This window comes from Sus scrofa, chromosome 6 (assembly GCF_000003025.6).
Source record: "Sus scrofa isolate TJ Tabasco breed Duroc chromosome 6, Sscrofa11.1, whole genome shotgun sequence".
Lineage (NCBI taxonomy): Eukaryota > Metazoa > Chordata > Mammalia > Artiodactyla > Suidae > Sus > Sus scrofa.
The window spans coordinates 99,342,768-99,357,286 of NC_010448.4; the positions used below are offsets into that span (position 1 = coordinate 99,342,768).

At 46.8% G+C, this 14,519-nt stretch overlaps 1 protein-coding gene across 13 annotated transcripts in view; it reads right to left on the reverse strand.

Annotated features, from left to right (window-relative positions):
* The window catches only part of PTPRM (protein tyrosine phosphatase, receptor type M), a 742,666-nt gene continuing 735,680 nt past the window's right edge, over positions 7,534-14,519 (reverse strand). For all 13 annotated transcript variants that reach the window (XM_021097712.1, XM_021097707.1, XM_021097710.1 and 10 more), the window contains one exon: positions 7,534-8,375. In XM_021097712.1, the coding sequence (XP_020953371.1) occupies positions 8,322-8,375 (54 nt within the window). In that variant the 3' untranslated portion in view covers positions 7,534-8,321. The remainder of the gene's footprint in view (positions 8,376-14,519) is intronic.

Here is a 14,519-nt window from a genome sequence, read left to right on the forward strand (position 1 = left end):
TGTCTGAGATGCTACAAAGAGGGTTTGAGGTCTGTTGGGCAAGTTCTGGGCCCACACGGGGCCAAACATCCTAAAATCTGGATCCCCACTGCCTCTGGCCTCCCCCAGCCTCTGCTCTTGGTTCTCTTGAGTGAAAGTCCAGGTAAGAATATTCGTCAGGCCACGGATGAGCTATGTTCCCTGACAGACCTGGTGTAGGTGGACCTGTGTTACCCAAAGATAAGGTCAAGTCATTAACCCCAGGACCAGTGAATGTGAGCTTATTTGGAAATAAGGCCATTGCAAATGCAAGTAGTTAAGATGAAGTCACAGTGGAGTAGGGTGGCCTTTAATCTGATCTGAGTGGTGTCCTCATAAGAAGGGACACACAGACACACAGTGGGAAAGACAGACACCCAGACTGAAGGCTGTAATTGTAGGCCAAGCAGTCCCGCGATGGCCACCTCCACCCAAAGCTGGGGGAGGCAGAAAGATCTTCCTCTGGGTTTCAGGGGGAGCCTGGCTCTGCTGACTTTGACATCATACTTCTGGCTTCCAGAACTGAGACAGTACCTTTCTGTTGTTGGAAGTCTGTCGTGCTTTGTTATGGCAGGTCCAGCAACCTCACCCACCTGTGCTGGGTGGGAGGGCCTCACAGGTGGGCAGACAGGTAGGCAAGTCCAGAGCTTCACTCCGTCATAATCCACACTCAGGGTTTTTGCCACATCCCAGTATTATTAATTGCAATATCCTTTTAAGTTGCCTCACTTTTTCATATTAAATATATTATGAAAGGAAACTGCATATCCCTATTATATATCCATCCGGGAGAGGAAAGTCTTAGTGATTCACAGAGTTGTATGCTATTAGAGAGATCAGGTAATACAATAATAAACTAAATTTAGGAAGCCAGTGTAAATATATGAACTTAAATGCCACTGGGAGTTCTGTTGGAAAAAAATACCACCACTGTCACCACTACCACAACAACAGAAATAGCAGTTCTTCCAACATTGGAAGCTCATTGTACACTTGTGGAACCCAGATTTTGATTCCTAACCCTCTTCTCCAGAAAAAAGAGAGACTAAATTGTGGATGGAATGCATGTTTTGGAGCAAGAATGAAAAACGTCAGGACACATAGAGAACAGACTTGTGGTTGCCGGGGTGGGGGTGGGGGGTGTGGAGGAGGAAAGGACTGGGAGTTTGGGATTAGCAGGTGCAAATTAGTATCTGTAGGATGGAAACAACAAGGTCCTACTGTGCAGCACAGGGAACTCCATTCAATATCCTATCAGAACGGAAAAGAATGTGTGTATGTATAACTATATCAGCTTGCTCTACCGCAGAAATTAACACAACATTGTAAATCAACTATACTTCAATAAAATAAAAAAAATCAGGACAGGTAATAGAAAAAGAAAATAATGAAGTTATTCAAAGAAAGGGTGAATTTAGTAGAATATGCCTCATCCTCGTTACTTAATAATGGAAAAGTGTTTACCTATGCTATCAGTGGCTATGGTGTTTCTTTGGTAAGCTCCTGCCTATTCATCAGATGGAGCTATGAACCAGGATAAGCAGGAGGAGTGACGGACACTGATGAGGCAGATCCCATAATCCCAGTGTCATAGATATGATGCCATGAGCAAGACTGGACAGCAAGAGGAAGCAAAGTAGCCATTGGTGAGCTTTACTGATCTCACTGGGCAATTGGTAAATGAACATCCAAACTTGTGTCCCAGATAACAAATTAGCCAGATGTCCTCAAAAGAAGAAAGAGCAAACCTGAGACTCACTCCCTCTTTTCTCAAGGAGTGAAACCCTCGATTAACTCCACTAATTATAGGGAGATGCTAATAAGATGTATATCCGTGAGCTTCCGATTGTGGTTAGAGACCAGACTAACACATCTCAATGACTGCACAATTAGTGCACTTGCAGGATAAGTACACACAAATTTTAGAGGCTGCTTTATTCCTGGAAAAGACTCCAAGTCTCAAAGTCAACATCTAAAAGTCCTCTGATAAAACAAGTGCAGCTTCCTTGTATGAAAAAGAAACTCACCCCAATGACTAGCGGCTCAGGCTTGAATCAACTTGGTCTGTTTGACTGTGTTCCAACCAAGAGTCAGTAGGTCACCAGCCCAAAGCCTGGGTTTCTCAGGGGGATCAGGGGGATCAGGTCATTGCTTTGGGGTCTGGTAAAATTTTTAAAAATTCTAGGAAGGCATAGAATATCAGTTATTGAACTGAGAGTTATTGAAATCCTAAGACAGGCCAAAGCATGTGACACTGGGGGTGTGCAAAAAAAGGGGGGTAAGGATTAAAAAAAAAAGAACCAAATGAAAGCTATGGTATCATTATCATTGTAACCTCTTTTGGTGTAAGGAATTAATTAACTTCATAGTTTTATATTTTTTGTGTGACCATTTTGCTTTTACAGAGTCTTAGCCTATTGAAGAGAATTAATGTGTCAGACCTGAGATTTTAATTAAATGTCTTCAAATGCAGGACTAAGTTCACAATCTAGTTTTTTTTTAAATTGATTTGGAACATTTATTTTGTTAAATCTATAATTTTTTAATTTATTTAGTTGGAAGTACTTGTAAATATTCAGGGCAAAGTTGATTGTTTAATATCTAAAAAATGCTAATTGTCTAATAAATTCCTAATAGCTGGGATGTTACCTGAGTCAAAATGAGTAGTGGCTACTCCTTTCTGTGCATGAATGCCCTGTTGACACTAAGAAATCCATCCACACTTAAAATGGAAAACCAGTGCTTTGCTTATATTAGTGAAATATTCAGAAGTGTGAGAAAAATAAATGCTCATCTTTGCACCAGCTACAATCATCGAAGGACCCAACTGTGGTTTGTGTGCCATACTTCAGGAAATAACCCCTGAGCAGAAAGTTCTAGAGCTGGAAGGGAAATAAAGAGTATCAATCTACATCTTTAAATTTCTAGGAGAGAAGTAACTCTTTCTGCAAGCTCCTATTAGGTACAAGCATTGTAACCTAAGTCAGAGACACAGACTTACCCTTGGACCATAGCAGTTAAAGATTTAATAATATCTACTATCTCCCTGAGTTTCTGAGGTGCAGGACTCTGGGAACAGCTTAGGTAGGTGGTTCTGAAAAGCTCCAGTTTCCTGATTAAACAACTGGGGGAACAGGGTGTCAAATCTGAGGCAGTGAGAAGGATGTCTCCAGGAAAGAGAGCAAACCCATCCTTCCATCCCTAATACAGTCCTAAGCCTGGAACTTCAGAGATGGTTCCTGCCCCCACGACCTGTCTTTTCAAGGCTGGTTTCTATGAGTTTGGTGAAAAGGAGGTGAGAATGGGTATGGAGATAAATGAATTTATAGGTATGAGGATGGATGATCTATTTTTCTGGTGAAGGAGGAAATAAAGCCATTGCTGCAGCATACCTAGCTTGAGTGTACACAGTGGATTATTTGCATGGAGAGTTGGAAAGATGGATACAAAAACTTACTGCAGCAATAATATACTGTTTTGCATGTTTTTCTAGCAGCTCTTAGCAGCTTGGGTATATTAAAGAAAGCAGATAGATAGGTTTCTTTGTTTATATTTAATGTGGGTTTGTTGTAGGCAGTATGCAGTTGACTTTTTTTTTAATCCAATCTGATGATCTTGAACTTTTAATTGGAGCACTTAACCCATTTACATTTTAATGTAATTATTGATGGAGTCAAGTTTAAATCTAGCATCCTGCTCTTTGTTTTCTATTTTGTCCCATCTGTTTTTGTTCTATTTTTTTTTTCGTTTCCTGACTTTTGTTGGGTAAATTGAGTCTTTATAACTCCATTTTTAACTCCTTTGTTGGCTTAGTAGCCATAACTCTTAGTTGTGTCATTTTGGTGGGTGCCAGGGGGCTTAGAGTTTGCATCTTTAATTTGCCACTGTTTAACTTCTAGTGATATCCTGTCACTTCCACACAAGAAGCAGGACTACTTCTGTTTATCCCCTCTACCTTCATGCTATTGTTGTTATACTTTTTCCTTCTATCTATATTATAAACTACACACTACATTGTTATCATGTTTTGAATTGAAGCAATTATCTTTTAAGGATATTTAAATAACATTAAGAAAAGCCTTTTATATTTATCACTTTTTTTAGTGGATTTCCACCTGAGACATAACCTTCATTTCTTATATTCATGGGTTTTCTGGTGATGAATTTTTCAAATTTTGTATGTCCAAAAGTGTCTTTATTTTATCTTTGTTTTGATCAATATTCTTGCTGGGTATAGAATTCCAGGTTGACAGTTTTAATTTCATTTGGTATTTTACATTATTGCTCCACTCTCTTCTGGCTTGCATTGTGTCCAAAAAGAAGTCTGTTGTAATTATGATCTTTCTTTGAACACAGCTTTCTTTCCAGCTCTGGCTGCTTTTAAGATTCTCTCTTTGTCATTGATTTTAAGCAGTTTTATTATGATGTACCTTGGTGTAGCTTTCTTCCTGTTTTTGGTGCTTGAGGTTTATTTGGCTTCTTGGATCTGTGGGCTTGTAATTTCCAAGTTTGGAAAAATTTTGCCATTATTTCTTGAAATATTTTTTGTCTCTTTCCCCCCACTTTGAGGAGACATCAAAAGTTCACTGATACTTTGATCATTTTTGTTCAATCTTTTCTGTGTTCTATTTTGAATGATTTTTATTGATGTCTTAGGTTCACTATTTTTTTTCTTCTGCAGTCTAATTTGCTGTTAACCCCATTTAGTGTATTTTTTAAAAAAAATCTCAGGCTTTGTAGTTTTCGTCTCTTGAAATTCTGCTTGGATTTTTAAAATATCTTTTAGGTTTTTGCTTAAATATGCTACATCTTTTCTCTGGCTTCTTGGTCACCTGGATAATGTTATGAAATACCTGATTTAATGTATTTGTCTAATTCTATCATCCATATTATTCCTCCATTTATTTCAACTGATTGGTTTTTCTCCTCTCTTTTCCTATGTGTCATATTTTCCTGCTCCTTTGCATGCCTGGTAATATTGGATTGAATGCCAGACACTGTCAATTTTACTTTCTCGAGTGCTGGATATTTTTGTATTCCTATAAATATTCTTGAGTTTTGGTCTGTGATGCAGTTAAGTTACTTGGAAACAGTTTGATCCTTTCAGTTATTGCTTCACTAGGCAGGACTACAGCTGTGTTTAGTCTAGAGATAATTTCCCCACTTACTGAGGCAGAACCTCTGGGTCCTCTCCAACAGGAACAGGAGCCATTTGGCCTGTGAACTCTGAGTATTCGTCCCTCTAATCGTTTTGGATGGTTCTTTCTTTGGTCTCAAGCCATTTCTTTCTGAGCTTATCCTGATCAGTACTTAGCTGAAGACTCGATTAGGACCCTGCAGACATTCAGAATTCCTTCTCTATGCAACTCTCTCCTCTCTGCTGCTCTTCCTGAACACTCTAGCCATCTTATTTGAGCTCTCAGCTCAAATAAGGGAACTCTCCTTTCAAAAAAGGGACATCACTGGGCTACATTTAGATTCCCCTTTCCTGTACCCATTCTCTGGGAATTCTCTCAAGGCTATAAGCTGGGGGAATCCTAGGGTTAATCTAATTTGTCCTGTTTCCTTTACTGTTCAGGGTCCTGAAAGCTATGTTAAAAAATATATGTTCCCCATTTCTGTGCTTTTTTCAATTGGGAGGGTAAATTTGATCTTTGCTACTCTAGTTTTCTGAGATTGGAAGTCCTGAGTGGATTTCCTTAAAAATGACAATTTGTAGGATAGATAAGATGGAACTAAAAGGAGTCGAGCATTGGGGATGTCGGTGAAATTGGATGAAGTGAAGGATCATGGGGCTTAGGCTGTTCTGGGAAAGAAGGTAAGAAGGGAAGCCACACTCATAGAATGGACTAGAGGGCTTCATAATTCAGAGGGCAAGGATGGGAAGAATATGGCAAAGAGGCAGCTAGCAGTTTGAAGAGGTTGGGGTCAGAATTAGGCAAGGTGAGGACTTCAGTGGTGAGGCCATTCAAGGCCACCAGCTGCAGGGTGTGACCATCCTTTAGCTTGAGTGGAGGATGAGGGGCAGTTGTTGAAACTGAGGGAGCATCCAGGATGTGGAAGCATGAGTTACCTCTGCCTGGGAGAGCTCCAGAAGTTTTATCAAACTCTGTGGCAAAGCCTCATGGGAGCTGAGAAAATGCCACCAAACATCCCTGCTCTACTATCACTATTTCTGCTAAGAGCTGAAACCAAGTGAATGAAAGGTAAAAAATTAAAGAGATGCAAAAGTCTGGAGGAAACTAGTGCTTCCAAGTGAAACAGGGTTTGATAATGTAGGGATGGACTGGGACGTGGGGTGCGTCCTCAGAGTCATAATCATGGGTGGCTTCAGGCTCTGCAGAAAGGGCTTCTCTCTCCCACCATGAAGGGAGTGAAGACTGCCACGACTTTGTCCAAGAGGACTGAGGGGCTGCTTCCATCACGGCCCAGCCTGCACACCACCATGTGGCTTGTTTCGGGCATCCATCCCCAATCCTGCACCCCAGAGAGGCAGACAGAGGGCAGTTCCTAATCTTTTAGGAGCTCATCCAAAAATGGGGTGTGGATGGTGAGAGCCACTTGGTCCAGACTCACTCGGCTGTGCCAGCTCTTCCTGAGCATGTGGATTTCTCCCCACTGAGGGCTGGGGGTTGTATACTTAGAGAGCAGCAGAGAGTGCAGGCCTCAAATGTAGGCATCCCCCTCAGGCCCCTTGGTGGGCAGCCTCTGATCTTGCCATCCTTTGTCACAAAGATCCCCGGAGCAGGCAGGAAGCCCCCCACCTTCCAGAGCCCTAGAGGCACCTGGCACCCACCAAGTGGGGTGACTTAGACCAGTTATTTAGTCTCTCCTAGTGGAGTCTCTCCGGCTGTCCAATGGCCCCATAACTTTGCCCGATCACACCATCAAGGGAGGCTCTGCTGCCTTGGGAAAGCACCCTGCCCACTTTCTGGCACAGAAAGGTGTTCACTAAAGGTCTGTCCTCAGCATCCATCCACTGGTCATCATTTCACACAGCCCGGAGCTCAGTTTAAGCTCAGTAAACGTCTGCGGTCCGGTTTCTTCCTTCAGGGGCCCAGCAGAGGCCTCAGGCTGCAGTCTTTCTCTTCTGCGGGACATGTCTTCTCCAGCTTGGTGTCCTCTCAAATGCACCCTGATCCTGGCACCTTGTAAAGAGTGTCCTCTCAGCGAGTCCCAGATTAAACTTGACGTGACCCCCAGTCTGCTGAGGTGAGATAGAGCAAGGCTGAAGCTGTTCCTAGTCAGAAAGTCACCATTCTGGCATCTGGTCTGGCACTCCCTGCCTGGCCTGCCCACCAGGTCAGAGGTCACCTACTGATGGCCTCAGGGGCTCATGCACCAGGGCAGACTCCCAGGATGGGCCTTGGTTCTCACTGCTAAAACTTCTGTCTCCAAAATCCCAACTCTACCATTTTAAGGCCAACAGACCTGGGTACCACCTCTCTGCCAAAGGCCTGGTGTGACCAGCACCGCCCCCATGGGGGCCAGGACACTAGGAAGACACCAGACGGGTCACGGGTCTTGATTTATTGAGAATTTACACAAGGGAGCATCATACAGTAAATAATTTCCAGGGCTTCATAAAAATGATTGTCACTCACTGTGCTTCACAAAAATTCTTTTAATGAATAAATAATTTGATGAAATCAAAACTATTTACAATATACACAAATGGAAAAGCTTCACATCTGTGAATCTGATCATTGATCTCTGTCTTTTTTGGAACCGAACTCCTCCCCAAGCTTTTCCCTTGGAAACAATACAAATCTGATAGAAACAACAACTCATACAACATAGCTTTGTTCATTATACTTTATCTGTTAGTCTTGGAAAGCTACATAAGCTGATATTGTGCAACATGTTAAAATACAAATATTAACTAAAATAATATATTATCATAATGCCAGGTAGCATTCTCCACAGAACAAAAATGTACACTCAGCTGTAACAATACCAAAGGTTCACGGGCCACAAAATAATACCCCAGAGGTACAAATTCCTTCATAAGAATATAATTGTGCTCTTTAATTTACCAGCTGTCCACACTGCTCTGAGGAGCCGGTGCCTAGGAGGACGGTACTGGGTGACTGTAGGCTGTTGGGTGGGTTTCCGTCAGGCAGCAGTACTGGGAATCGGGCAGTGCAAGCAGTTTTAGAAACACTTTCTGGGGCTCTTCAGAAGAGCCGATTATGCAAAGCAAAAGAAGCGTATTGAGAAGTCTTTATCCCATCGGCACAGATACCCATGGCACGTTCTGGCTTTGCAGGCTGAAAGGCTTGTCTGCGGGGCTCTGTATACCATCAGCCAGAATTCAAGTACTCCAGGGCTACCTCATAGCAGAACTTGTACTGGTCCTGGAACACAGAAGGGACATGCGTCAGTGCAGCGACATTATGCCAGATTGGGGTTTTATTTGGAAGACATCAAACTGAGAAGGGTGTGAATCAGAAAGTCATGGTTCTGAACCACACACACGGTTGCTGTTTGTAGATGTGTTCCTGCCAGGCCCTGCAGGAGGGGTGTTTTGGCATCTATGTGCATTAGAATTCCTGGGATGTTCTAGACACTGGAACACACATCTATGTTTGTCCACGCATGTGTGTCTGCCTGTACATCAGCATCTTGAGTACAAATTGTGGGAAAGCCAAGGGGTGGAAGGAAAGATAAGCAGGGTTGGAGGAGACGCTTTCCTGATTTTCTTGATAAATAAACGTAGTTTCACTCCTAGCCCAGCTTTACCTCTGGTTTTCAATCAGCAGGATTTCTTCTTCTTCTTCTTCTTCTTTTTTTTTTTTTTTTGCTTTTTAGGGCTGCACCCGTGGCATATGGAGGTTCCCAGGCTAGGGGTCCAATAGGAGCTATAGCTGCCAGCCCACACCACAGCCACAGCAGCGCAGGATCTGAGCCGCATCTGCGACCTACACCACAGCTCAAGGCAATGCTGGATCCTTAACCCACTGAGTGAGGCCAGGGATTGAACCCACAACCTCATGGTTACTAGTTGGATTTGTTTCCGCTGCACCACGATGGGAACTCCAGGATTTCTTCTACTTTATAAGTGTTTATAAGCACTTCTTAAGCACCAAGCACCTTGACCTGGTCCCTGAAGTCCATGGTCCAAAGAGGAGACTGAGACACGGACTCAATGACACCCACGAGGGGTCGCCAGTGTGGGTGCCGTGGAGAGGGAAGCAAAGCTTCTTAGGGAAGATGTGCAGGGGGTGGCGGGTAAAAGGAGGGAAGGAGGAGGCACACATGAGCTGGGGGAGGGAGGGCTACATGCCCTGGTCTGCTCAGGACAGCCCCGGTGTATGCCTGTGGTCTTAGCATCATGGTTAACTGCATCTTTTTACTCTCTAAGTGGTGCTCCAGTTTGAGTGATCAAGTCCATGGTCATCCTAACAGGCATTCCAGGTGAGGGTGACAGGATCGAGACCACAGGAGGGGAACGTCTGATACCCTCTGGGAGCCACATACCAGTTCTCAGTGGAGCAGTGAACTCACTTCTTCTGAGCATGGCTTTCTCAGATCATGGACCGCGGCCTGAGCAAGCCGCATGCAAGGTGCTGGCCCACCGGGGTCTCAGGTGGGAGGGGCAGGCCTTCCGCACCTGTGTTTATACAGTGAGTTGACAGACGCTCGCCAGGGTGTGGCCCCTGAGCCAAGCAGAGGGACACAGGAGTGGAGGATGCCTCCACCTGCCACGTGGCCGCAGCCCTGTCACTCAGCCACTCGCAGGCTCTCCTGCCCTCGGTCAGGGAGAAGCTTTCACAGTGTGATGTCAGCACCTCTGCCTCACACCCAACACGACAGCCCCACCAAGGAAATGGATCTCTGACTCTGGGGTTTACCAAATTAATTAAAAAGAAATTTCCTTTTTTGGGCCTAATTAGTCATTGCAGTTTTCTTTCCTTGCCTACATTTTGTTCCCTGAATGCCTGACTAGGCCACCCTGTTTATTTGCCAAGAAAACAGCCATGGTCCATCCTTCCATGGATGATGCACCTGTCCTGAGCAAAGGGGCCCAGTTCACAGCTCGGGGGGGTGGGGGTGTGTGTACCTTTTTTTTTTTATGGGCTGCACCCACGGCATATGGAAGTTCCAAGGCTAGGGGCTGAATCGGAGTTGCAACTGCCAGCCTATGCCACAGCAACACTGCATCCAAGCCACATCTGTGACCTACACCGTAGCTCACGGCAATACTGGAACTTTAACCCACTGAGGTTAAGGGGAACTCCCCCTTGTGGTTGGTTGCATTTGTACACGATGACAAAACATGAGTTTAGCAGCATCTGATCCAACCCAATAAACATTTAAGGCGAGAGACTGAGAATTTCAAGGTTCCCAGAAACGAAGACAGAGAGTAAACAGATCAGTCAATGCACTGAAGGTGCCATGCAATTAAACAATGATGACAGAAACTGCTAACAGGACAGCCAAAACACAAGTGCCAGACAGCATCAAGTCCTGGGGAGGATGTGAAGAACCTGGAACCCCCCCCCCCCACCGCCCGCCGCCACTGCTGGTGGGAGGGTAAGATGGCACAGCCCTGTGGACGATGACCAAGGGGTCCCTCCAAAGGGTTACCCTCTGGCTGGGTGATTCCACCCCGAGGCACACACCCTGGAGGACTGAAAATATGGGACACTGAAACTTTCTGATTCAATCCCAGGACTTATTATTTCAGGGTCTGATATTTCTATTTTCAGAATATTGAAAAGAAGTCATTTGAGTTTCAAAATTCGGATGTTGTCAGATCACCAGGCTGACACTGGCTCTGCAACATTCCAATCACTTCTCCAGTCTTGTAAATCACACAATTGGTTTTTTTTTCAACAGAAACCGAAGAGATCCAATTCCTTACTGCAGAAACATGACGTTGCACAAACCTAACAGCACTTAGTGTAGCTGCTGACTATGAGCCATCCTCTTAACACGGTAAAGTGCACTTAGAGGGCCACGTGGGTCAGGACACAGGCAAGGAAATGAGGAAGGGGTTCTGGGTTCACCCTAAGCGGTGGGAGTGACTGAAGGTGCTCTGTTGCAGGCATGGCTCCGGTTTTCAAAATGAACTCCCTCTCTGATCCCTCCCAAGCACACTGCCAGCCCCTATGGATTCTGTGATGACTGGTTTCTGAGTCAGGAAAATAAAGGGAACAAGAAGAAAGGCTATGAATTGCTGCATCTCCTCCCCCAAGCACCCCGAGAAATGCCTGAAATCTTCCCTCACTGGAAACTGATTACACTTGATCACCAGGTACAGAGCTGTGATCTGTGGTTTCATCTCTGGGCTTCCTTGCTCTTGAACAGTGTAATTAAGCTGCACGAGCCATCTCTGTGCTTCAGGGGAACGGTTATGCCTGGGTCCCAGGCTCTCCTGATTTGGGTGACATTAGCTGGTGACATGAGCATCTTTGTGCTGGACCCGTAACCAGGGCAACAGGATCCTCTTCTCCAAGACCACGGACCCCACCTTCACTCCAGAACCACAAAGAGGGAGAAAGTGGAGTCTGCAAGGCACCCAAAGTGAGGTCACCCTTTCAAAGTCCCTGCTCTCTAAGGGAGGTCATACGAGGCCAGAGTGCCCACGGGCAGCTGCGGGTGGCTCCCCTGAAGGGCTGGAGGGGGCTTTGTCAGCACCAGCAGCCTGTGTCTGTGGAACGGGGTCCTCCAGTCAGCCTGTCACTTCAAACACCCATGTCGCGTGCCTGAGAAGATTCAAAGAGAAGAGCCTGCCTGGCTCACCTGGGGCAAAGCTTCTCTCCGGATGCACCTGTCTTTGAAACTAACACGAGCCTCAGTTTCAGATGGATCCTGCTGACAAGTCCTCCAGGCTGAAAAAGCCATCTGATTGGCATGCCTGCCAGGCAGGGGAAGTGGACCCCTGGGGCCAGGAATCCTAGGTGGCACCGTCTGGTTCACTGTTCCCAGTGGGTCCCACTGGGTGAGCAACCACATGTCCAGGAGACCTCTGGGAGGCAGCTTCGTGTCTGACAATGGATGGATGCGTCATTACCCTCGTCCACAGCTCTGAAGGGTCTGTGCACTTTCCTGCAGGACCCAGCTCAGTCCCTGAAGCCAGTTCCCCATGCAGACCTGTCAGCCCATAGCTGCTACATTCCTGGGTCCTGGGAGCAGCTCAGGGTGACATGGGTCCAGGGACAGGGAAGAAATGTCCCCTCACCCAGCAAATGCTTACTGGGCCCTCCCCGAGCCAGGAGCTCTGCTGGGCCAGGGGTGGCGGCCCTGCTTCAGGGACATCAGAGTCGGGGAGTCGGGGGTTGGGTGTCAACAGAGATTCCTTACATGAGGGCAGGGACTGCAGGACTATGGGTGGCAGGGCCAAGTCTGGGGGAAGCTAGCAGATACTACAAGGGTCCCAGGGCCACATGGCTACTGGGGGCACAGTTTAGGGACCTGAGTAAGCCTCTCTGACTCCCCACCTGAGGTCAACGCCCTCTGCTCCCACAGCCCACCACCCACACAGCCTCAGCCACACTGATGCACATCCACACACATACCTGCACGCATAGCCACACAACCACCCCTACACATATACCTACGCACACACACACACCTACACACAAAGCCTTATACACACAGCCACACATGCATATCTACACACACACCTGTATACACACACACACATACCTACACACACAGCCACACCTATGTAAATACGTCTACACACACGGCCACTGATAAACACACAACCTAAACATGCATACATACACATACACACCCCCACCCCCACATACACACCCACACACACCTACACCCACACACCCCAGCCTGTCAGTGTCATATGAGTTCTCAGGTAGAGCTTAGGGACAGTTTATGCTCGTGAGCAGAGTCACTGTGTTACCCACACAGGGGTGGGGTGGGGGGACCTGCAGGGCCAGGCATGGCGCTTTGTAGACGTGCCTTGGCCAGCATGTTATTTCAATGCAGGGAAGAGGCAGGGCCCAGCCCAGTGGATGGCTCTCTCTGCTGGGAGGGGAGGTACTGGCAGAGTCTGGGTGGGAACCTGGGACGGGGGTGGGGGGTTGGCGAGGAAGTGGGAAGGTGGGTTCGGCCACCCTGCAGCCTGCATGCAGGACAGCGGAGCCCAGTTCATCCAGAACTGCTGTTCTTGCCTGGCAGGACACCACTCGGGCTCTGTCCGCCCCTGTCTCCTGGAGTGAGGCCTGGGCATCTGTATTTGAGTTTGTGAGGTGCAGGTGTGATTAATGTACAGACGAGCCAAGAGCCTTTCTGGACCAGCTCTAAGTTTCCTAACCTCAGGTGTGCACTGGGATCACTTGTGAAGCCAGACCCAGATCTGCTGGGTCAGGGTCTCTGGTGGGGGAGGGGGGTCCTGGGGCCAGAATCTTTTAAAGCTCCCATAAAACAAAAGTCAATTTCCTAGAGACGGAGATTAGAATTGTGCTTGCTGGGGGAGGGGCGAGTGGGTGGGGCCTGCATAGAGGCTACGGGTTCTCAGTTAGAAGGGCGGCAAGTTCTTCAGATCTAACATCCAGCACAGGGATGAGAGTGATGGCTGGAACTGCACATCTGATCGCTGCGGAGGGTAGAGCATAGGCATTTTGACTGCACACACAGAGGCAGCTAAGGTTAACTCTGTGAGGATGCGGATGTGCTAATGATCTTGACCTTGGTAACTGCTCGACACTGTGTGCGTTTATCACATCAGCACGTTGGCCAAAGCTCCCACCACCTCCCGGGAGACAGTATGGTTCTCTAGGAAAGACCTGCCCCCTAAAAGCTGCTCCTCAGTTAAAATGGGGCCCTGGACACTGCAAAAGCCAAGGGTGGAGGCAAAGGTGAGAGAGGCCTCTGTTGGAGCAGCTGGTTTTCCAGCAATTGGAATAGATTTAAAAGGGCTCAGAGCAGGCAACTCTGTCTGCCTCTGACCAGGCCAGCAGCACAAATCTCAGGCTGTACCATCTGGCCTGACCCCCCGACCCAGGGACCCAGTCCTTTGATGGGGGCGGGAGGCTGGTTGAAGAGATGGATAATGGAAAAGCTGGGTGGAAAGAGGGGTCAGGAAAAAAAATTCCAGTCTCCCCTGCTGCTTAAAACATCTAGTCTTGTGTTAAAGTGATTTTTCTTTCTGGCCATCAACTAGCTTTTCCCTGAAGCCTTGCCCCCAAACCTAAAAACTGGAAGAAATAAATCTGGAGGGACCTCCGGCTCTCCCTTGAGCATGCCACCCTTCAAAACAGATGGGTGGATTTTCTAACTCAGAAGCAATTTGGAAAAATAATCAGAGATGGAGAGAGGTACACTGTCCCTCGGGGACATTCACGCCACCCTGGTAGGGAGGGCGTGGCAGTAAATTTTGGTGTTTGGTCAGAAGGGGCCATAAACTGAGATCCAGCGGGGCCTGGCCAGGGCTCTCCGTGCCCACCAGCCCGCCTCCAGCAGCCACTATAAGGGTGCACTCCAGGGGCCTTCTGGTTCATGTTTCTTTCTGCCAAAAGGCAGCTGGGAGGTAA